Source organism: Dromaius novaehollandiae, chromosome 3 (assembly GCF_036370855.1).
Source record: "Dromaius novaehollandiae isolate bDroNov1 chromosome 3, bDroNov1.hap1, whole genome shotgun sequence".
NCBI lineage: Eukaryota > Metazoa > Chordata > Aves > Casuariiformes > Dromaiidae > Dromaius > Dromaius novaehollandiae.
The window spans coordinates 80,361,720-80,386,780 of NC_088100.1; the positions used below are offsets into that span (position 1 = coordinate 80,361,720).

Sequence of the window (25,061 nt, forward strand, 5' to 3'; positions counted from 1 at the left end):
TCCCACTGAACAATGCACTTGTTCTCTCTCTCTCTCTTTCCCCTCTCCCCCCCCTCCCCCCTCTCTCCCCCCCCTCTCCCCCCCCTCCCCTCTCTCTCCCCCCCCCCCAAAAAAAATTTGATCCAGGACCTGAAAGCCTTGTTGTTGAAAGGGTTACTCAAAGAAGTCTTTAGGAAACACTTCCAAAAGGGAATTGAAAAGTCTTTAAGGAAACCTGCATGCTTAATGAATCAACATTTTCTAAGAGAAAACTACTGCACAAAAATTTCCAGCTTACTTGCCCATGGGCTTCCAGTTTTACTCCCATCTTCCCTGGAAAACTCAGTACACAGAGTAGTGTTATTATTTTATTGTCTGCTTAACTGTATTTATTTAACTTTGGTTGTGATCAGTTGCTTTCCTGAATTTTGAAACTTTCACTTTGACACTACAGAGCAGTAACATAAGAAAGCAGTTGTTGGAGATAAAGGGTGGCTGCAACTAGAGTTTGAGGGACAACATAACTGTGACCTTCACATTTGGCCTGTCAAAATGGAAATCAAATGGTCAGCAGGGCAAAACAGTGGAGATGGAAAATCCAAAACACTTTTCTGCTAATATGTTTCTTAACTGCATATAACTTAACTAATTCTCAAAAAATTGTCCAAACTTCAAGTGAAAAAAAGCTCCTTAGCCTGTGTACATTTTGCTCTCAGCCCCAAAAGTATCATGTATGGTACAGTCCACTGAAGATGAGTTTCCATTAACTTCAATAAGTTGACTAAAAATTACTCATCTGGGCCCAGCCCTACTCTAATGAGCATTAATGATACTTCTATATGTACAGCTGAACACATGAGATGAACACAGCATATTTCCAGCTCTCAAGATTTTGCAGTCTAATTTGCAAGAATTCAGCTAGTCTGCGATACTGGGTAGTAATGGTGGAATTCACCTTACCTAACTTTAAGCCATCTAAAATTTTGGAATGAAGTCTCAGCAGACTGTCAGTGTGGCCGCTGCACTGACTGGAGAGGACAATTCGGTCCATCTTTACAGCTGTCAGGAAGAAATCTTCCTCTGGAAGACTTGTCTCTCTGCCAACAACTGATGACCTAGATGATATGCTTAGACTACATGGCCAAATTTAGATGAGGCAAGTCCTGGCCAAGTAACTGCTCAGAGTCCAGGTGCCTATTTGTTTGACTGTGGTAAGAAGAAAGCATTATATTTAAGCTGCATGCTTCTGGAAAGCTTATACAGAAATGGACTTCTTACAGTAGGGTAACACTGAACGTAACCTTTGCAGACTGATAATTGTATTCCGTTACGATGAAAAGGTTTCTTTGTAGGTTGAACTTAAAATTTGGTGTATAAAGCGAGTCCCAGAGCAACATGGTCTAACTTAAAAGATAGCCCTGCCTGGAGCAGAGCACTGGACTGGATGACCTTCAGAAGTCCTTTTCAATGCAAATTATGCTACAGCTCTCTCTACATGTACATTTGTGGTATTATACCTCTATCTCCTGGTCTGCTTCTTTCCAAATTTGTGCATTATTACACTGAGACAAATACCTGTTCACTCTTCAGAAGTCTCTTTCAATAATGCATGTTAAGAACCCCACGCAGTTTCACAGAATGACATTCCTAAATTTAACTTTTTCATCTGTCACTTCAAAAAATAGCTGAAATGTAACTTAGAAATTCCCTAAACTAGTTGACTCTCTTTCTTTAAAGCAACTTACTGAGACCTGCGAAGCAACCGATACTACAGACTCCAGACCCCAAAGAGATGCAGGCCCTGCCTGTGCCATATTCATGAGTCGGAACCTGGAGTGCAGAAGGGCCAGCCAAGAAGATATGGCCCTGGAAGACACAGCATCTCAACAAAGCCTGTCTGAAGAGCAATAAGGACTATTCGTAGAGCAAGGGCCACGTGCTTCTTAAAATTAAAGACAGTTAGGTCAAGGAGCTGCAGGTGGGTTTAAGTTCTTTCAAATGTAACAAGCAACCTCCAAATCTTTATTTTTCTAACTTGTAAGCAAGAATACTAGATGTTCTCTAGCTAAAGGCCTTGGCACAGGTGGGGTTGGAAGATGTCCTAACAAAACCAGTGCCACTTCATCTCAGGTCCTTGTAAATCCTAGAACAATGAATACAATTTATTTGACATTCCTTCCCCTGCAGAGGTGTTGACACACTTGTGGTGGAACTTAGAAAAAAAGCTTAAAAAATAACAGTTGGAATCAAGAATGAATGCAATGGGAAATACTAATACAACTCAGTGAAAAGCACATAAGATCTCTTCCTTGCCATAATTAAACTGCTGACTGCATGTGAAATAAATGGCATTTGATATATAATGTATAACAAACAGCAACTTTGAACAGAAGCAATGAATACATGAAAGGACAGTACAATCTGTACTGTAACAACACAGTTAAATCTTGTTTTTTCTTCAAAAGCAAATCTTTTTTTATTTTTCTTTAACATGTTATGCAGGTGATAATTATGAACAGCAACTTAGCATCACAGATTGATATACTGCATGCAGCCATATTGAAATACTGTGTAACACAACCACGCTATAGAGATTAACAAAAGTCAAGTTTGAGAAAAGAAAGTAGCCAGTGCATGGAAAGCCTTGGCAAAGCATATGGTGCCCCTTATTTGCAAAGAAAGCAGCTTTGCAGAAACAGCTGCTCTTACATATAATCTCACACTCCTGTTTAGTTTACAGCAGTGTTTCTCAAATTCCAGGCGGTAGCCCCTTTGGGAGCTGCAAGAGGGCCCAAGGGAATACTCAAGGACACAAAAGTGTAAAGCAGGCTATAATTATTGTCTGCAAGTGTTTGCATTGGGAAGGGAATGGCTAACTGCCTTTAATTGTGGGACACAGCTCAGTGTCCATAAACACTTATAGCCAGTAATTACAGAGCATTCTGATTTCCCTCCCCCAGAGGGACTGAGCTGCTGCCAGTTTAATAGTTGCATGAAGACAGATGTAGCAAAGAGGAAGGTCACACTTTCACAAAGTTTGAGAAACACTGATTTACAGGAATGCATGACTATTTTGGAGGGCAAAAGGCTACAGCAAATCCTTACTGTACTACAATGTATACATGCACACACACATTCACGTGCATTCTCCTCATTCTTTTTTTTAATTAAAAAATTTGCAGCTATCAGTGTCTTGCTGTTCCTCTTTACTGTAACTACCATACATTGTTACAAATTCTCATCAGGACGATCTGCAGCCAGGCTGTCTTGTCCCAATTAACGATAAAGATTTAACAAGAGATGCTGTAGCTAAGTCTCATTACGTTTAGACAAGGCACTGTTGCATTCTGAGCTTCCTACTGTGCCACACTTAATACCATAAGTAGTAGAACTAAATAACATCTAGTGAAAATAAAGTGATCCAAGTATGTTTTGTGTGGCAGCAGTTTTTGGGGTTTTTTTTATTTTGAATTACTATTACTTGCTTTCTGCTTTATGAAATTGAGAAATTTACTGTTTTTCTTTCACTTCAGATTATGAATTCTTTATTTATAAAGCTCTGCATGAGCTAGGCAAAACCCTGCTCATGTTCATAAAGGCAAAAGCAGAGTATTAATGTACAGCCTCTAAGACACATGGTCAAGATGCATCAGAGTGTGGCTTAGACACTATTAGTGTTGTCTCCTGCATCCAGGTGTGGTGTTAAAGAGGAAAATGAATTCAGCTGCTCCTTTCTGACCACTTCTAGCAGGTATTACCTCTCCCACCACCCTGCTAGTGGAGTGCTATGCATTCTCCCTTACAAATGACAGATGGACATTAAATGGATAGGTGGCAGGCTCTTCCCAACAGCTGTCCCACATCTGCCTGCGGGGCTTCTGCTACAGGTAATGCTGATGTGTTGGTCAGATTTTACACTGCAGTCTATTATGATAAACCATCACCAGTTTGTCTTCCTAAACACTGCCATGCATGGGGGGAGGGAAAGCAGTCAGCTGCAGAGCTTTATAAATAAAGAATTCATCACAAACTGTTCCCATCCTTCAGTATGCTGAACTCTTCCATATTAAGTTATCCTCACTTAGGCCTGTAATTTTCAAATCTCTAACTTAAATTTGAATTAATTTCCATCAAAATTAACTAACTTGGACCACCAGTAGTTCCATCCAGCCTAAATTGTCCTATGAATCTAATTCAGGCAAACTAAACCAGATTAGGAAACAGCTGCACAACCTCTTCCTCTGGCAAACTGCTTGGCCTAGTTACTACTGACAGAGGCCCAGTGACAACAGGAAAATCTTCCACCTTCTTCTGTCAGAGGCTCTCCTGGCTCCAGAGCCTTTGTTACTGCACCCTAAGGAAATGCAGCCACCTCTCAGGTCTTGTTCAGGCCACCAGACCCTGGAGCACAACTCCTTGAGGACAGGCACATGCAGTAAAGCCCAGCCTCCTGCTACCACCAGACAAGGCATGTCCTAACTCCTTGTTCATGCACAGCACACAAGCAGAGCAGAACAGGATTCAACCAAAGATTCAAACAGTTTGAGACTGGACTTCTAAAGTAACTAGTTACTTCTAATATCCAGGTCTTACAGTTTGTTTTGTTTTTGCTTTAAAGTTGTTATTGAAGCATGCTGCACTGAAAAACTGACCACTGACAGTATCAAATACAAAAAAAAAACCCCAAAACACAACACCCAAGATGGCAGAATAAACCCACTCGTAACTGTTGTATTTCTTTGTAATTCTGGAGAGAGTCTGATGGTATGACTACTGCTGTTTTCAGTGTTTTTAAATATGGGCCAGTCTTACAGAATAAGCAGACATGATGGTTAGAAATTATAAAACCTGGAACCAAGTAAGAGGCTGTATTGAGTAAACATAGTTTGTGATTAAAACAACAACAAAACAAACTCCACACATGAGGTAACTACCCTATCAAAACTGAAGCAAAGATAGACCCCACTTGCTCTGCAGGTGATAGGAAACACATGTAAGGCTCCAGTGCACACAAAGCTTACAAATGGGTATCTAGCCTTTAGGCAGGTCCTAATTTCAACAGTAAGATCCTCAGAGCTATTCTGCATAGTAGAGTATCCAAGTCCATAGGAGCCCCCATTTTCGACACTAATGTCTATAGACATACAAAAGCTTTAGACATACTTTCTTTATTCCTGAAAGCCCTAAATAGTTTGACACCTACCTCACACATAAGATCATCTGAGTTGCAAAGTGGACATTTGTCCATGACCTCAGGGACTCCATTTATCAGGCAGTCTGGGGCTCTGCATACAAAGCAGAAGCACCTTTTAAGTCAGATGCTGGACTGAAAGGTTTCATGATGCCTAAATCCATTCTTAAACTTGCTCCTGAATTTACTCAGCTCGAACAGTCTGCAAACATTACATGTTTGATGTGTACCATAGGTGTGACACATGAAGGATGGCCATGACTAACATGTAAGTACCTCTTATATGCAGTTCCAGCATGTGTCAGTTTTGAATATTCAGTTGCTATGCTTGAATTTTTCCAAAGCTACAATGGCTAGAGAGGCCACTTCATCAGCAGGCACCAAGAAAGAAGCCTGCTCAGTGTACATTCAGCCAGTTCAGAACCTTTTTGTTTCTGAAGCCTGAAATCAGTGATATTCCCATCTTGCTAGCAGGCTGTATTCATCCTTTGAGGAAATCAAGCACTCAATCCACTAGAGCAGTCAGTATATGGGATTTTTTCCACAGAAATGTCAGAAAGGAGGAGGCCCTGTCTGACCCCCAGATTACCATAGCTAAAAAGAAATATTGTGAGTGGTTTTATGCTCAATGGCTGGCTCAGTGCTGGCCCTCACAATAACAGAGCAGTGAGAAACATCTACTGTACAGCAGGCTGCAGGAAGGAATATAATGAGTATATGGTAACACAAGCACAAATACAGTACTTCAACCTTCACATTAAATGCAGGATAGCTGCCCCTTCTCATTTTGTTTTCCAAAACCTTTCTTTTCACTAATTGGCTCTTGTTCACATCAATCTGTAAAAGCCAGGTGCTAAACTCTTAAGGGTGGAACATGGTCAGATCTGGTCAATAGATTTCAGTAACATTTTACTAAAGTCAATCACAGGCTGCTGAGCTGCTCCCATCCTCCAGGTATGCTGGCAAGCCATCAGGCTGGCCTTCAGCCCAGCTGTTTCCTACCACAGCAAGTAGCAAACAGTGTCAGATGGCATTTACAAAGGTCATTTCCATTCATCCCAAGGTACAAATGCTGGAGGTCCTGCTGTTCCCTCTATTTTGAGGTGTCTTACAAACCTATTATATGTGAAGAATTGGAGTGTCTCATTAAAGACCCTCACCTCGTTTCTGTAAAACGGAAAACGTTAACATCACATTGCATTTAAGACAAATGTTAGCAAAGGACTTACCATTGTGATTCTTTTTCCCTTGCCAAGACTGCCAGATATTCTCAATATCTATGACATTCTGAAACCATCAAGCTCTTTGGAGTCCTTGCAATGTCATTCACAGCTTTTTTTTATTTTTATTAAAAAAACACTAGAATAAAGCAAGAAACAGCATTTGCATTTGGCTCCAGCCCACTTACCGACTGCTTCTCTCTTGCTGGGGAATTTAAGTTCAAGATTAGCTGAATTCTATGCAACTCATTTTAGAAGATTAGAATTACTAGTAAAATTCTCCAGCATGTAATAATCATCTCATCAATACATATTTCTTAACTACCCAATCTGTGCCATTTTTAGATTCCTCTCTAGATTGGGAGTTGGTATTTACATTTCACTAGTGCTTGCACACCCTTAAATCTGCAAGACAGACATACTACTTATAATTAACTTTGCATTAGGTCCAGTGTTAAACATTCACCTCTCTTGTTCAGCCTTCTTGTAGTTTTACAAGTCAAAAATGGTCTAATGCATGATAAATAATGCAGGCCCTGTTTATGCCATGCTGTGTGCAATTTTGTGTTGGAATTGCAAACCTCCTTGCCAAAAGCGTCCTTGATCCTCAGGCTTGGAGAGAATAATTGGTACCTCATATTCTCCCCTTTTTTGCACCAATTAAAACCTGCAGGTGCACTAATGTTGTCATCTGGAATCTTGCTGGTGCATCAGAGGTTATTTTCACTAAATATGTGCTATTAGTAAAATTAGCCCATCAGGGGAATTGTGAATGCTGTTTGTTGTTTTAGTGCTCTTAAGGCTTTCCAAATATTTTACTAGTGCAAGACCAGACAATAGATTTCTACCTCTAAAGTAAACACAGCATGCCATAAAAACTAAGTTCAGTTGGAAATACTACTTTCTCACTCACTTGATGCATACTTGAAACAGGCGAGTCATTACTTTGGAACTGACTCAGATTTAAAGGCCAGAAGCAACTGTTAAGATCATCTAGGATCTCCTGCTTAACACAGGCCATAAAACTACTCTCTATTTCTCTTAAAAACATTCTCTAGCAAAGAGAGAAGACGATAGGCTTAGAAAAGAACAATAAAAAGAACTGAAGACTTTTGGCAATCTTGGGATAGGTGGCAGCAAGCAAGATCCACTGATGTCAGTTGAAAAAATACCCTTTCATTTGAAGGGGATGATGATTCATTCAGAATTCAAGTGAATGAAAAATCCACCTCCATTTTGGGTAAGTTGTTCCAGTGACTAATTACCCTCACCACAAAAGGTCTTCCTTGTACTGTGAGATAAAGCCTTAAAAGTACTACCAGCACACTGTGCAGAAATTCCCAAAACTTGTTGCTATGAAACTTTTCTTCCAGCAGGTAAGTCATTTTAGCAGTCTATTATATTCTGGGACAACAGTAGGCATCACGGCATTATACATGGGGCAATATATCCACTCTTAAGAGGAAGAAATATTACATAAAGTGATGCAATTAACATATCTGGATGAATTGGAATTTGGAAAACTGAACTTCAGCATCACTCCTCAAAGAAACCGTCTCCCCAGCCTCTCTTGAAAAGTGGCAAGCATCTCCGTTTTATTTATCTTGATAGGTCTGTCCTTAAGGCTCATCTGCAGTCCTGATACAATCTTGCTAAAATTTTGTCATGCACCTCAGTGCTGAAGAAAAGTGGTCTCTCTCTGAACAGCTGTAGATCATTTCAGTGCTTCACTAAATGCCAGCCAAATGCTGTATGAAAAAAAGAAGCACTTGGTAATAACTACTTAACCATTGGAAGAACTATTCTTTTGCAGCACCTTTTACAGCTGAAGAGACTTAACTTCTCCATGTAAAACAGTAGGAGATACCTTAACATCCAACATTTAAGAATAGAAAGGCTCCTGTTCAAAAGTCTATGGCACATAGCCCTGAAAAAATGTGCTTTGGTCCCAATTCTTTCACCTCTAGCAAGGTGCCTCAATGCTGCTTTAGATTTCAAAAAAAACAAAACAACAAAAAAAACCCCACCATAGGAGCATCCAGGCTTTATGGCTGAGATACCTGTATTTCAGAAACATCTAGATTATAGCTTCTGTTTAAGTTTCCTTTCTAAATGAGGTTTCCACTCCCTTCCAGTAGCTGTATTTCAAATATATTGGCATATTAAAATAAAGTCACAGTTGTCCGTGTTCTCTTCCTGTTCAGCAAATTAAAGCAAAGGAATGAAACAATCAACTAATAATTTTACACAGTCATACTTTTTTTTTTTTTTTTAAAGTCACTACTTCAGCTTTATACTTGGTTTAATAAAATATGTCTGAGTAAAGTAGGAGCAAATTGTTCCCCAAGCAAAATGTTCTTCCACCCTGCCTTTCCTCCCAAATTCAGTAAGAGAAGGAATTTTCATTACATTTCTCAATGTATTTGAGAGGTTGATGCATTCACACCCTCTTTAGAAGGCATGCTTTTAACACTATTACTCCTGTACATGTAAAGTTGCAGATGCAAACTCCTACTTAAAAGTTTGTGTGCATATAAAATGGAGCCCACACAAGGGCATATGAATGACTACAAAAATCTGACTGCAAATCTCATGACCATGAAATAAGCTACACAAATCTGATGTTAATACAGCACATGGTGGGAGGAGGTGCCCATATAAAATGGTTAAGACTGATCACAGAGCTACCTGATACCAGTACTTTAGCAGGGTACAGTGAATTCCCACTGAGTTGTTGTGCATGAGGGATGAAAACTTGAGGGGAGAAAAAGGCACAAAAGATGAACCAACTTTGCAGTACCAGAGGTCGAAAGCATTAATACTAACTACACAGCTGGAACATTATGACTACAGAAGACACTCACCTCAGCACACAAGACTTGAGCTCCGTATTTCACTTGGTCCCCAAAACCACTATTTACTTAGGCTAAGGAGCCCCTTGTTTTGAGAGTCTCCTGCTACAGCAGCAACAGGGAAAGCAGCTGCTCCATGTGGCAGGAGCTGTGCCTGTTCCTGTACTGAGAAGAAAAATTTCCAGGAAACATCCAGCCTCAGGTTTTATCCGGACCCTTGACTTTGTCTAGATTTCTGGGAGGCAATAATCAGCAGCTGCATCATTTCTCATCTGTACTGGATCACTTCTGAGCTGCTGCAGAAAGGGTATTGGCAAAGAGTTCAAGTCTGAGCTCCCTCTTGAACGCCTTGCGGTAGTCCCGGGTAGCGCAGGCCAGCTACCTCTACTTTTCTTACTGCACATCTTGACACACTGGCTTCATGCAGTAAGAGCCTTCCAGTTAGCCACAGAGAAAAGCTGCTATGACTTTAGGAGACAAGTACACTGAGCACCCTCTACAAAAATACAAAACAAATTCCTTGCATGCTTCTTGTCACACAGTCCTTTCAGAGCCAGCAAGCTCAGTGGAGCCATCCCACCACAGTCACCAGACTCAAACACTTAGGATGGGAACCAGCCCATTCAGAAGGGAGAAATCCTGCAGCCTCCACCAGAGCTAACATCTAGCAAGTGCCGGGGTAGGAGTCATGCTTAGACATGATCTTTCTTTCACACAGGTTGCATTTCTCATTACCAATCTCCATTACAGTCAGAATTTGGAGATATCCATGCTTCTTGTTTAACACAGAATAAGCCGCAAGTAGTAATTAAGCGATTAACTACACCTTCAGGGCAGAGTCTTATTTTGAGAACAGCAGCCAGAAGCTGCACACTCCCAAAAGGAGGGGAACTCTGGGAGGAATTCTCTAACCCCCAAGCACGATGAAGTAAACACTGTCATCCAAACAGAACTGTGCAGAATGGTGATATAATGGGGCAGCCAGGGAATAGGACTATATGTACCTCATACTGCCCATGGAGGGACAATGTTTGCACAAGACCCTCATCCTGAATACGAGAAAGCATATGGATGGTCCCAGCATGCTCGCACCTGTTCCCAGGGTACCTGTTAAAATGCCTGTCCCCATCTAGCCCCAAAGAACTTTTGATGCCAGTTTTCATAGAAATAAATGATTAAATGGATGTTTGAAAATGCCTTTAAATACTGTGCTCATTTTAACAGTTGTTGAACTGAACAGAAAAAAAAAAGAACAGAAAAGACTGAATTCTTAACATCTTTTTACAGCCAGAGACAACCATAAATCATACAATGAACAAGTGTGCACCTGGGAGGGAATTCTGTTTTTACAACATACAAAACTGATTAAGCAGTAGCACTTTTCCTGAACACATTTGCAAACCTCCTAGGGAAAGTCATTGTCTAATACTCTCAAACACTTCTCATTTCACCATTAACCATGAAGCATGCACAGACCTGAATAAGGAGAAAAAAAACCTCAAAAAAAAAAAAAAAAGGAATCAATAAACCATAATGGATTGCAAAACCTATATAGACAAATGCAGAATTAAGTCTATCCAGACCTATTAAACTCTGCATGAAAAACATGTCATGATTTGACTGTGTGTCATGGACCTTAAACTTTGGGGGAAGTGGGTTTTTGCTTGTTTGGTTTTTTAAGGGGATGAGAACAGGACTGCCATCAGAAACTTCAAAATAAACACAAAAATACAACCTTTTTATCAATTATGGTCTGGGCTACTTAAGAAGAGGGTGAAGCTGGTTATTTTTCTTGCTTAAGTAGAATTTTGTAAATTCCACTTGGGATTACAGTAAGTTTGTTTGCAGTTTGGGGTAACCCTTCTCATACTGCAATTGGGGTCGGGCTGCTGGGAAATCAGGTTGTTCCTTCCATCTCATGAACCATCAGCAGCCATGCTGAAACACACTCTTTGACACACTTAAACTGAGTCGAAGTTAACAGAGACATAAACCAGGCAGAGCACACACACTTTTTAGGTACAGTTCTGTTCCATCAGAGCAGGACTAAGCTCCAGTTACTCAATGCACATTAGTCAGTGGGACTTCACCCACATCAAAATGCTCTCTAGACAGAACAGTCCATGTCGCATGCTGAAGGATTAAGATCTCTATCAGACATAGCTCCAGTATGTTTAACAGTTAATTGCTTTCACATGGTATAACTAGGATCAGAGTCAGTCAGTTAACTTTCAAATATTCAGATTAAAATTTGACGGTAACTACAGGTCTGTTCAATTTTTTGATAGGCTTGTGAACTGAATAAACAAGAATCCTACTATCTCATTTTTACATTTTAAAGTATTACCAGCTTTACCTTGCTTGCCCTGGAGGCTCCAATAAACCCTCCAGTGGCTTACACAGGAAGGACAGACTCAAAGATCTGCAAAATGCTGTAACAATTGGTAAAATAAAAGCTTAGTGTTGATTGGCAAGAGAAGGATCTTCATTTTCTGCAGGATTCCACAGCTGCCAAGATGTCTTGCAAAATGCTGTTTCTATTTTCCTTATTAACCTGGAGAAAGAGAAATTAAAACTGATGTGATTTGATAAATAACCCCCGTATCATGGCTTACTTCAAAAACAAACAAACAAAACAAAGATTCAAATGCATTTCTTTCTCAGTGGAGAATCCCTGAGTGTCAAACACCTGCCTTCTCTTGTTACTGAGAACACAATAAGCCAAACCCAGAAACCTGCATACATAATTGAATATTCAGTGATCTTTTTGATTTAATCAACCATAGTATTTTGTAGTATTATTCAATGCTTGAATAACTAACAAGAATCACTCAAAGAGCCACCTTGTACTTTCGTCATTACTAAAATCCTTTTCAATTACCAAATATCATTTTCTATTAAAGAGGAATTCTTATTGCCTTCAGTACTTGAAAGGATTATATTTATTAGGATGACATACCCAGCCAAACACACCTTTAATGAAAAATTCAGTGCTTGCCAATGCAACTGCATATTCTGAGAAATCTTATCATCACAAGAGAAAAAATACCTTGAAAGAAAATAAGACTACTTGAAAAAGCTGGGGGGGCTTTTGTAGTACAGTGAGACGTGCCTTTAGCTGACCAGTCCACAGAAGTGCTGGGCTTTAACATCAGTACATGTAAAAATCCAGATAGTCCAGTGTCCTGTGTTTTGCCTGGCCCATCTGCATTGCAGCACCTGCAGATTATTGTAAAATGCCAAGCTAGACTACTGAGCTCAGCTCCCAGGTGCAGCAGCAACAGAGCATAGAGCTGGGGGGGAGGAATTACCGCCCTTCACAGCAGACCGGATCTGCTGCAGTGCCCACTGATCCACAGTGCCCCGTACTGCATGCATGACTGCAGCATGCTTAGCTCAGCCAAAGACGGAGGCTGGCATGGTGAAAGGGTTAAAAAGCAATTGTGAAGAGTCAGCAAAAGCTTCATTTAGAAAGCTTCAGAAATTCTCCCCACTGCTCAGATCCCTGCAGAGGGGGCAGGAAGGAGTCACACAAAGACAGATGAGCCAAAAAAGTAAGGGTGTTCATATTTTTAGCAAAGTTTGAGAAACGCTGCTTTTGAAGAGGGAGGAGATGAGACAACACAGTATGCATGGGATAAAACTTTCCGCCAGGAAGGTTTCATTGCATCCCCTGTAGCTGCATTTAAAATCTCAGCACAGAGATTTGGATCCCTTCCTGTACTACAGTTAATACTCTACCAGAAAAAGTCTTTATTTTTTAATTGTAAATGAACTGGTGACAGTCCTACCTGAGGAATCTGGCCCAAGGCACCTATCACTACTTACAGTCACAGACATCCTATCCAAAGCCTGGAAATCAACACTGTAAACCTGACAAGACAGCGCTCATATCTGTATCACTTGAATTCAAGAGAGCACACCAACATGGGACTACCAAAAAAGTGGCGGGCAGGAAGTTCTGCCTGAAAGTGTTACTGTTTTTGCTGAGAATCATTCTAAGATCATTATAAGATAAACAGAAAAACCTGCAGTAACAAAGAGCAAGACAACAAAAGATGAAATTGCTCATTAGGAAAGCTATTGAGGGACCCCAAGGTACAGAAGGCATAGATGAGCCAAACACTAAATCTCATAGCAAGTGCCCTGATATCCTGACTTTCAAAGGACCTTCTGAACATTTAATAGCTCTTCCCACTGTCTCACAGCCAACAAAAACAATACTACATTTTATCTGTCCCTTTTCCATACCTACGTACCAGAGAAAGAAATCCAGAGAGAGCATCAGAGAGAAAGTGCCAAGTGCTGGGAAATTTTCACAACTGCTTTGCAAAGGCTGCTTGATAGATAGCAGTGTCCTCTTAAGAACTGGAGACACTGCGTGCAGGCAGCCTTCCCAGACAGAACAAACCTACCAATAATTGCACTGAATGTACAAACAGATGGGTAGATTTTTAGTCGGAGAGCTGAAAGTATCTGTAGACACTGCTTTTACTAAGCATTTAGGTGATCTGGAGATCACGTAAGACTCCAAGCAGGCAAGAGTAGAGGACAAAAGTTTCCCCCCCCCCCCCCCCCAAAGCCTCAAGTGCTTTCAAATAAGAAACACTTGCAGAGTCTGTTCCACTAGAACCTTTTCTTCTTTGGAGGAAGAAAGAGGCGAAAGAATAAATCCATATTCCACAAGACGTATCAAAATAAGCTGACACAGCTGGATCAACGATATCTCAAGCATTTGACTTTAACGATTTTGTGTCTAGGACCTCCCATTTTACTAGATTCAATACCAATAGGACTTGACATATAATTACCAGATGCCGCAAAAACAAATACTAGGTAACTATACCAAAAAAAAAAAAAAAAAGCCAAAAAACAAAGCTTTGCTTCCAAAATAAAAAGATAAGTTGTGAAAGATGGATAGAACTTTGGTAGATATGGACTCCATAAATGGTCATCTTTCAGAGATGTTTCCATAGGTCAGATGTACTTCTGTCCATAACAGATATCCTTTCTGTTACATTCATTTTATGTATTTTACTATATGAACATGTGTCACAGACACTATAACACAAGCAGAAGTGAAGGTCACTGGGTATCACTGCAAGAAAGTGAACCGCTTGTGACAGAAGAGGCATCATTTTGTGTCCAGCATTAGATTCTGGTTCCTGTTCAACATGAGACCAGCTGTGGGGAATCACCTTTCTGCTGCCCTGTAGCAGAGGGCATATCTCTATCCTACAGTGAGATCTGCCAGGATTCTGATGCATTTAACTACTTATTTCCTTTCTTAAAAGGCACACAGAACCAAACTTCACTGATGGGTTTCATGGAAGCAAAACTAATAGATGGAAATATGGCAGAAAATGAGTATGTGCCAGCTGCTAAGGATAATATGAGTCTATTTAAGCCACCACATGTGCAAAACTAGACAGACCAAGGCAGTGCAAAAAGAGCCCCCACACTTTTACTGAAAAGTTTCATTCTCAGCAAAATGAAGTTGGACAACAATGGAAAAAAAATGTGTTAAATATCAGAGTTCCCATCGTTAAGTGCTCTAAAGGTAATAAATTAAACATTTGGGACCAAATCCTCAACTGCTTTTAGGGCATCTGGGCCCATTTACACCAATGGAGAATACTTTCAAGACAGAAGGGACTGTAAAACCCAAAACAGCTGTCTCTGCGCACTTAGCATCAAACATCAGAACTGCTCTTGTGACACTAAGAGAAGGATCAGAGAACTCTAAGTTACTTGAATGCAACTTAATTCCATAGAAGTGACAAAACAGACCGAACTTTTTTGGAAGGTGGCTGCTTACTTCTGCATGCTTCCAGGCATCATAAAAGTTAGCAAGATATGACTAATCATGAACTATTTAGGCACTTCACATTCTCCCCATGCCACAGCCCTGCAAAAACGTAGCTGGTGATGCAGTATTTACTTCAGCCAACAGCACATCTGACTCCCCAAAGGCTGCTTCTGTTCCTACTCATGCACACATTTTAACTAGCTGGGAAAGAGCATGTAGAGTGTCACAGGAGCAATCAAGACAGATGCTCTCCTATACAACACTTGAGCATAGCAGGTCTCTGCCGCCTGGGAATTACTGCAATCTGTCACAGATTTCACACCCATGCTTTTGGCTAAAGGACTCACAAGAGAACTCTCCATATTTAAACAAAGAAACATCCTAGTCTCCGCAGCATAAACAAGAGAGCTCACTCTCTAGCAAAGCACGCTAGAGCAGCCTGCAACCACTGCTGCAGTGGAAGCAACAGAAAGACTTCAGCTGGCTGTCATTTGCATTTAAGAGACATAGGTATTGGCAGACTGACTCACCTAACGACCCAGGGTCAAGCAGCACATGACCTCAGCACATCACCTCATATAAAGTGATTGTAGCAGTCTCAAAAGCTCCCTTGAAAAGCCAAATGCTGTTTTCCAGTGTGCTGTTTCCTCCCCTGAGGGGACCAAACACACACTATTGCCTTGCCATGAGTGCATCCTAAGCACCAAGCCACAGTGTTGCTTTCAGCAGGGGATTCTCCATTCCCTCTCCCCCACTGTACCGCTGTAAAGCAAGTCATACAAAATTCACATCCACATGCATGCCACGTTCAGTAGCCTGACAGCTAACACACATCAGCTTGGAGATGGGAAAAGTGGATTTTAATCTCTGAAGGGAAAGGTGGGAGTCAAACATGTACATGGTGAAAGGAATCTTCTCTCATCTTTGGGATTGCTTCAGTACTTAGTTGAACAGCCAGTGAATTAAAAAAAAAAAAAAATTAAGACAACAATGGGGCCACCAACTAAAAGAAAGCTGAATGGATTTTTCTGAGGACTGCAGTTTTACAAATCTTACTTTGAAAAGGAAAAAAAAAAAGGAGACTTTGCTTTGTCTGCAGTAAATAAGACCATTCAGTATAAAACTGTTGAGATATTGTTTTTTCCTTCCTCGTTCACTCAGATCACAACAAAGTAGGCATTCTCACTGCCATCTGCTTCTGCTGAAGAACAGGCTGCAACAACACACTGCTTTAAAGCATATAACCTCTACTAATAAGCCAGGATGTAAAACTTCTCCCTTACTGAATTTGTAGTTTATACGGATGCAAAATTCAGTTTGGGGTATACAGCTTTGTTTTCTACTAGAAACAGTAGACACTGAGTAGAAAAATAAACTAAAGGGATGTGAGCAATATTTAGTCTGTTTTTGTAAAGCATTCAAGACACTTACAGATACTTAGCAAATCTCAAGCTTGTACTGCTGTGAACACGCTATGTTTTGTTGGGATGAGGTTTTGAGACCTTATCCCTAGATGATCAGAAATGCACTTTGAGGCTCTAATATTCTGAAAACTATGTCTGTAAATATAACATAATAAATTTCAAAATTGGTCAGTGACTCCAGAGAAAGCATACTCCATTTACAAGTGTCTTTCTTCTAGCAGTCGTTCCCGCAAATTCCACTGCTGCCTCTTTTTTCTTGCATATGATTACTAGTAATATTTCTGCAAGCCAGCGTGCACAAAAATCTGACTATACTTTAAAAGATTTAACTCTTACAAATACTGAATACTCACATGGCAATACTACTACAGCCAGAACAGCCATATCATTACTTCTACAGCCCCTCACAAGCAAAGCCAGCTGTGTAAAACTTACAGTAAGTGCCAACTGTGATTTTTTTTTAGTAAGGTGAACACCTGCCCATTAAGAACTGAATGGAAACTACAAAATTAATATCATACGAGGAGCCACAGCTATCCAGTGGTAGCAACATTTAGTTTTTAAACAGAGCCAAATACAAACCAGCAACCTAGAACAGAAGGCTCTAAGAATATTTAATACTACTCACATTGAACACTTTAACATCTTTTCTACTTCTTATTTCTTCGACAAGATCCAGCGGCTTTCCCTTAGGTACTGGAATAGTTCCAAGTATTACGGTCCCTGAACCAGTCAGCGTTTGACCAACAGCTTGAATGAAAGACTGGCTGAAGAGTTCCATTTTACCAATCTCATCTATGACGCATATTTTTTTCTCTGCATCACAGCCAAGATTTACCTGTGGAAAAGTACATCAAAAGACTGTAAACAACTCTGAAGTTAGAACAAACAGCAGAAATAACTTCTATTCTAATAAAAAAGATACCTCCGAAAGAAACCGATTCAACTGTAACACTGGGAGGACGGGCAGAGTCAAAACTGCTGCTGGTAGCTCACAGACTTACAAACCTGCCATTTCTATTTCAGCAAAGATTTTTTGCAAGATTAGGATTAGGAATTCTATTGTATGTTGATATATGTGAAGATATTGTACCATATATAAAGTTCATGCTTGAACTCAACACAGCAAGCTATCTTTTCAGTATCAAATGGAAGCAGTTCTGACTGTGTCAGCTGAGCCCCTAACACTGCAAATTCAGGCATGTGCTAACCCTTGAAAAAGTGAACGAACCCAGGCTGGTCCCAGAAACTTTAACTCTGGCTCCAGTACTTGCAGCATCATGATAAAGTTTCAAGAGGTCAAAACAGTTTGTCCAAGGTAAAACAGCAAGTCAGTAGCCAAAGTGTAAACAGAGGAATTCTGACATCTCCATAAACAAGAAGAACACAGTCCTTCACACTGTGCCTTCCTTTTCAGTCTGATCTACCGCTTCAGCTCTTGCCACAAAATTGACCTGAACATCAGATTTGAGATTAGAACTTCACAGCAAAGCAAGCAAGGCAGAGGCACATTGCAATAAGAGAGTTTCTAGAATTGGGGAAAAACAAAAACACACACACAACCCCCCCCCCCCAAAACAAGACCCAAATGAATCCCCCCCAAATGAAAAACAAAATAAAACAGAAAAAGCGCAAAGAAGGTCAAATATACCATTTCTCTCAGAATGGCTCGCTTTTTTCCAGTGTTTCTCTTCTCTCACATCAGAATAATCATCTATCTTCTATTCTATTCTCATTATATAGCTTATTCTACAGTACTAGCCATTCCCTTGAATCATAGGATATGCACCATATTAAAGATTAACCAAACCAGGTTTGCTTTTTCATGAAGTGAATACTGTACCAAACAGTACTGTGCTGCAGACTGGTGAGCAGCAGGGAAGTCTAGGAGAGAACACAGGTAATCACCACTGGGAGCAAGACAACTTGGAAAGTGAAGGAACTATTCAACTGAAAAGGATGTGCACTACCCACCCTTTTGGGGAGAAAGTAACTGAGAACTGCACTCCATTATTTAAAGATATGAGAAGCAAATCAACTCAAGTCAGAAAGCCACTGTAAATCCATGAATAAATACTGATACCAGCCATATTATACAGAACCTAAAGAAAAAAAATCTAAATGTTTTCTCTTGTGAAGACAAAGTATTTGCTTCTGGGAAACTGGAAAAACTTCATAACATGCATCCTAAAATCTTTTCAAGCCAAGTCCCTGCTCAGCACCTGTTTTATCTAAAATTCTTTCACAGATCAGTGAAATAAGAAGCCAATACTAGTCACTAGGTTGCACATTGAGAAACAGAGCTTTTTGCTTTGAAAACAACCCCCAGTCCTGCCTGGTAAAGTTTCCAGAGTTTGAGAGAGCTTCTCCTGTAGGATCCATTCCTGTTCTCACTGGAGTCAGTGCGATCCAAGCCCTAAAAGCTGAAGCTGTCCCCAAGACTAAATGGCACATACCTTCTCCTGGCTTCTCTGAGCAAACCAGACCACATCCTTGGTTCTCCTGCCTTAATTCTTCATTTGTCTCTTCCTATTGCAGGTCTGTGCTCTTCCTCTCTCTCACTCTCTCCCTCTCCCATTTTGTACCACCTAACATGCATGACCATGTACCCACCACATCAATGAAGAGTGCTTTCAGTGAGAACGGTCAAGCACAACTGATCACTACTAACACCCTGTAAGGTCTCTGTTGGGCTTCACATAACTTAATGCAGCAGTACAAGGATTCAGAGGACAGCCCATGCCTAATGAAGACTTGTTTGTTTATTTAAATTATCAGCCTATTTACTAATACAGAAAATAAGTTACTTTGCAATTAAACATTAAAAAACTATACATACATTTCTCTCATTCTATTCATATTCCCTTTTTCCTCTGCCCCCAACACCTTTGCTTCCCTACTCTTGGACTTTCACATTCCTTGGCAAAAAACAAGGATCAGATCCTCAATCTCCTTTTTGCTCCTTGCGCCCTTCTTTTCTTGTTCTTTCAAAGTTCCTTACTCCTTGGCCCCTTGAGCTTTGACAGTGTAGAAAATCACATTAGGATTCTTCTAGTAGTACAGCTCAGCAGCTGCTGCACACAGTCTGTAAGATGTTCCTGCCAACATCAAATCTGTTTTTGTTTAATTTCGGAGGGGCGAAATATTAGGGCAGGCAAGAGGGAGGAAAACAAAAAAGGGAAGGAAAAAAAAAATCACAATACCTCTTGCACTATTGTAATAGCATGTTAGGGGAAGGACAGGAAAAAGACTGTGTGGAGAGGAAGGAATCACATCAGATATATCAAACCAATTCACTGTACAACAGTCAGCTGTTGTCTCTAATAAAAGTTTTAAATGAGGAAATATTGTCTGTATTAGTGTGTATGTGCTTGGAAATAGAAACTGTAAAACCAGACCCCAATTTATACTACTGTGTGGTTGTGAGATTCTTTAACCCAATGCTGCTGGCAAACTTTAACCCATGGAATGTGCCTTGAGCACACAATATTCAGAAAGAAAAAACAATAAAATAAAAAACAGGCCCCTCTATTGTCACAGCCTGAGTACTCCTTTTGCTGCAGGCTGAATTTCAAATTATCGGAATGCTGTTAGCTATTAAAACATAACAGTCTGCAGGTACTCATACAGTGGTAATTAAAAATAATTCCTAGATTCAAGAAACAAATACTGTTTCTACTGGAACAAAACAGGCATCAGCACAATAGAAAAAAAAGATTTTAAGAGGAGGAATAGCAGCAAAATCCTTTTTCTTGGACCTGCTAACACCTCTCAGCTCTCTGTGGATAAAGCCAGCTGTACATTTCGTATTTGTCTTCCAATACGCAAAATGGTGGCTCCCTATCACCTGTCTCTCACTCTGAGGAGGGCCTGCTCACAAGAGGATGTCAGATCAAGAATGAGAAGGGAAAGTGAGCTCTCAAACACCACTATAAGCACAAGAAAACAAGCCAGTTTTGTCCCTCCAGCTCCCTAAAGTCAATCAGAATCAGTCAAACCCAAGAAAGGTCATTTATTACCATCAAAAACTAGGACCTATAAGGGCTTTTAATAACACTGCTCATCATAAAGCCTCCATCTTTCAGCAGCTTTAATGTAATACTCACATTTCTCAGCAAAGGAAGAACCAACTGCTCAAAGGAAACAACATCTACAACATACTGTCCGACCCGACATGCATGTCTTGAAGTAGAAGAATCAGAACTGAATTTTAAAAAGAGAGAAACAATTCCTCCTAAGTAACATGAGTTTAGTGAGAATTTACTGCAGTCAATTAAAGTGGATTTATGAAAACTGTTATCCTAATAAGTCAAATCCCCCTTAATTCTTCTAAGAAAAGAAAAGAAAACCTGTAAACCACACATTAAGTCATACTGCAGATAGTATACTTTCTGATGATAAATATACCTTAAGCTACTTTTGTACCATGTAAGCTTAAATCTGAACATTGTACCAAAGGATAATGGGATCCAAAAGCCAGAAGGTATGTTTATACTGAAATCAAAACACATGCCTGCAGTTCATGCAGGTATACCAGCAAGCTTTAAATTAGGTAACGTGACACTGAAAGCAGCATCATTGCAGTAGCCCAGGCCCAGTATGGGATGCAAAACCTTTAACAATCTTGGGAAAACTCTCTTACAGTTTGCCTGTGCTGCATCACACTATCCTAACTGAACTCCCTCCATTGGCAGTATTTAAACTAGTTAGTCTGGTCAACTATGTCTGAATGAGGTGCAAATGCCACACCTGACAAATCTACAGACTGAGTTTTGTAGGAAGCATGGAAAGCTAAGTCAAGAGAATCAGGAGAGACTGTGAGCCCCTCTGCACTTTAGGTCTCTTAGTAGGGCTCTAAAACCCTCGTTTGCTTAAAACTCACTTGTGGGATTTGTGGGCCAGACAGTGACTCATTAAAATAATGTTATATGAAGTTTCTCTTGATTTTCAGCTTCTGTCCTCTTACACTGGCCAACAGAAACAACTAATTTTCCTCCCAGCATTTTTTTTTCTAAGAAACAATTCTGCCTATTACAAGCTACTTACCCACTGTGTCCTAAAGAGACTTGGCTCTTTATAAGGGCCAAGAGCCTTTATAAGAACAAGGGCTCTGCAGTGCTTCTCATGTATTGTGTGTAAAACGCACAGCACAGCAAGGGAGAACATCCTCTAGCACATTTCCAGGGTTTCACTGCGCAATAGAGCAAGTGTCTACGCATACAGTAGAGATATCAACCAGAGCAGAAGAACTGAACAAAGAACCTGACCATGAAAGCTTTAAGTGTGCTAGATATAACCTTATCGGGGAACATTTAACACGCTGACAAACTGGAGAACAAGTCTAAAACAACAAACCCATTATAGCAATTGAGACATCAGTACCTGACTCTAGATAAAGGTCCTCGTTTTCCAGACAGAGTGACAACATCAAATCCTGTTCTCCTGCCACCCTCTCGAACTTCCTCTGTGTAAAATCCATCAATGGGAACCCCCGTGGATTTTAAAGCTTGAGTGACTTTCTGGATCAAAGTAGTCTTTCCAACCCCTAAAAATAAAGGGGAAGCAAAAAACGCACAATATTAAACTTCTTTTACACTAAAAGCCCATTTTTAAACACCATGGCAATGATTTAGCAGAAACATGGCTTACTTTAAGTCTGCAAATTCTTTAAATGATAAGAAAGGAAAGAACAAAAGCACCTTTTAAAATGTGTTTCCTACTAACACCGTTACAGTTTATTAACCTTTAAGAAGTATGCCTACAGCAAAGTGACAAAAGAATGGTACAGACATCCCAGGTCAGCACTGAACTCTGCTTAGATAGCGCTGAGCTCTAGGCAGGCTACAAAGCTTGCCCCAGCTCAGGTGGCAACAAGAACAATTAGCCTATCTTAAGAGCCAAGCTGTTACATAACTGATATCCAAGCTAGCTGGAAGTTACTGATGGGCCCCTCTTTCTATCACCACTATTCATTACTGCTAAAGAACACAGCTGAATTCATTCCCTTTTTAGATCATCAGGGCAAAACGGACTGCAATTACAAGGAGCCTACCTACCTTCCAAAAGCATTAAGCACATTCAGCTGCTACTGACGTTCTAAAAATCAAAAGAACTCAGTACCCTCAAGATATTAGGTCCTACATGGCAAAAAAAAAAAAAAAAAAAAAAAAAAAAAAAAAAATCCAACAACAGGAACAGGCTTCTATCATATGATAATTAAAACAAGAAAGGTTTTGACTAGATGTATGGAAAACCTGATTCAGCGCAAGGGAAATCCAGCACTGGAACAAGTGACCCAGAAAGGCGGTGGAGTCTCCATGCTTGGATGTTTTCAGGACCAGACTAGATGAAGCCCTGAGCAACCTGGCCTGACCTCACAGCTGACCCTGCTTTAGACCTCCTGATGTCCCATCCACAGGAATCACCCTATGATCCTGTAATCCATTCACCTACCCTAAGATAGATCCTTAAAGTCCTTCCTGTCTGATGCCTCCTTTGGCATTTGTTTGATATACCTTCTACTACGTGAACACTGGCCCTCTTCCAAACACCTTCTCTGTTCCCTTTCCTTTGCCACTGTACAAGTACATCCCTTAACAATCTCCTTTTAAGCTCAACTTTACCTCCTCTCACAAAATCCAAAGTTATCAATTCATCAATGTCATTCTTGTCAAAAAAAAAAAAAAATCAGCCTTAGAAGACATATCCTGCAGAATACAGCCTTAATTCCTGGAGACAAGGACTGTAGGCCAAATGTAAGGTGACTAAAGAGGCTGACAGAAATCTTTTTCAAGAACATGTACATACCTCATTCCTCTCTCAGGTTTTAAACTGATTTAGGAACTACTTCCTTAACAGTCAATATCAATAGTAAAATCTTCTGTGGCTTCAAGGGCATCTAGTCAAACTGTTAAACAAACTTCATAACTGAAGCCAAAGAGATGCCCGGTTTCTGAACAACAATAAATGATAAATGTGGCACCATCACTACCTACCATCTTTCCAAGGCCTTGTCTCTACAAGGGAATTTATACTAATTTAGCTAAGTAGATTTGATATCTCTAATTTGGTTACCCTCATTCAGTACATTGCCAAAATAAGTTAAAGTGACTCAAGCTAAGTTTAAGAACACTTAAAAATGAACACGTATCTAATTAAAACAGTGCATTCAATTTCAGTTAAATGAACATAGATGAGGCCTAACCTCCATGTTCTAGAGTTTATTCAAGGGGATGCTAAAAAAAAAAAAGGGGGGGGGGGGCATAAGTAATATACTACTATATGAACCTTGGAGCATTTTAACTGAATTCCAGACAAGACAGGTATCTGCAAGAGGTTCACAAAAAGGAGAAGCAGGCCCACTGCTTTACTTCCAGAGCTCAACAGCAAGCTTTGCGATTGCAATAGCTGGTTTCTTTATTAACCTTACAACTCAACACTATACCCTATGCGACCTCCACAGTAATCAGATTCTTCCTCGGTGATAAACGACTCCCTCTCTGCAACCCAAGGCCGGCCCACCCGGGATACCAATTACCACCCCGTAACTGTGCACTGTGTAGGCTGGAAGCGCTAAATCATTACAATTAAGGCACAGAGAGGACGAGCCCTAAGAAAATTATTAATGACTGCAGCTTAACTGAGGTGGGATTCTTCACCCAGGAATTTCTCCCACCCCACGACCGCGGGGCAGGATGCAGGGGAAAAGCCGCAGCACGCGGGGCTGAACCGAGGCGCCCCGCAGCTCTCACCCAAGCCGGCCACAAGCGCGGAGGGCCGCAGCGACGGAGGGGGCGAGCACAGCCCCGCCGCGCCCTCACGCCGCCCCGCCGCGAGGCGGGACTGCCCCGGCGCGGACAACGCCCCCCGCCGCGCTCGCTCCGCGCGGGCCGGGCGGCCCCATTACCTGGGGGTCCCGTGAGGAAAACGTGCTTGGACATGGCGGCCGCCCTCTCCCCACCCCCCCGGCAGCGCCGCGCAGCCGCCCTCGCTCCGCCCCGGCCCCGGCCCCGGCCCCGGCCCTGCCGCTGCCTGCGCCCGAGGGAGGCGCTGCGCAGCCCGAGGCCTCGGCCCTGTTGCGGGGCGTCTCGGTGCCGGGCGGTGTCTAAAATGGGAGCAGCGGGGGGAGGCGACTGCGGACAGGGGTGGCTCCGAGGCCGGGCTCGGAGGTTTAAATCGTAACGGACGGCTTGAGGTTTTAACCGTCTGGTCGCAAAAAGCGGTGCCTGTTTCACGCCCGTGTAGCTGCTGAGAAAAGCCAGGAAGCCCCGAGTCCGTGGTTTCGGTGGGAATACGCCCCAAATCCGGGGTGGGGCTTGCAGAGGGGCAGGACTGCCCGGGCGCGCCCGGTGTCCCCGGCTGGGACGCGAGTGTCACCGTGCCGGGTGTCACCGCCGGCGGCGGCACCTCGGCCCCACGCCGGGTCAGCCGAGGGGAGCTGCGCGGGGTTAAACCGCTGCCGTGTTAGTTCCCCACAGACGGCCCATATTTAAGGTTTGGGGTTAGTGGGGTGGGAAAAGAGAAGAAAAAAAATTAATTTCCTCAGTGTGCGTCAGCTTTTGCTTTTTTTTCCCCCCAGTCAACTTG

At 41.4% G+C, this 25,061-nt stretch overlaps 2 protein-coding genes across 4 annotated transcripts in view; one reads left to right on the plus strand and one right to left on the minus strand.

Annotated features, from left to right (window-relative positions):
* The window catches only part of PCNX2 (pecanex 2), a 164,137-nt gene extending 160,730 nt beyond the window's left edge, over positions 1 to 3,407 (plus strand). For both annotated transcript variants that reach the window (XM_064509246.1, XM_064509245.1), the window contains one exon: positions 1,717 to 3,407. In XM_064509246.1, coding sequence (XP_064365316.1) covers positions 1,717 to 1,890 — 174 coding nt within the window. In that variant the 3' untranslated portion in view covers positions 1,891 to 3,407. The remainder of the gene's footprint in view (positions 1 to 1,716) is intronic.
* Positions 3,408 to 10,424: 7,017 nt separating this feature from the next.
* Positions 10,425 to 24,767, minus strand: NTPCR (nucleoside-triphosphatase, cancer-related). 2 transcript variants are annotated; one of them, XM_026117290.2, is made up of 5 exons: positions 24,382 to 24,767; positions 21,858 to 22,020; positions 20,582 to 20,678; positions 17,104 to 17,313; positions 10,425 to 11,796 (listed from the first exon to the last, which is right to left on the minus strand). In XM_026117290.2, the coding sequence occupies exons 1-5, from the start codon at positions 24,413 to 24,415 to the stop codon at positions 11,728 to 11,730; spliced, it is 573 nt and encodes a 190-aa protein (XP_025973075.2). In that variant the 5' UTR covers positions 24,416 to 24,767; the 3' UTR covers positions 10,425 to 11,727. The 2 variants fall into 2 exon arrangements, with proteins under 2 accessions (XP_025973075.2, XP_025973076.2); XM_026117291.2 differs by lacking the exon at positions 24,382 to 24,767 and adding an exon at positions 22,532 to 22,612.
* Between the last annotated feature and the right edge of the window lie 294 nt (positions 24,768 to 25,061).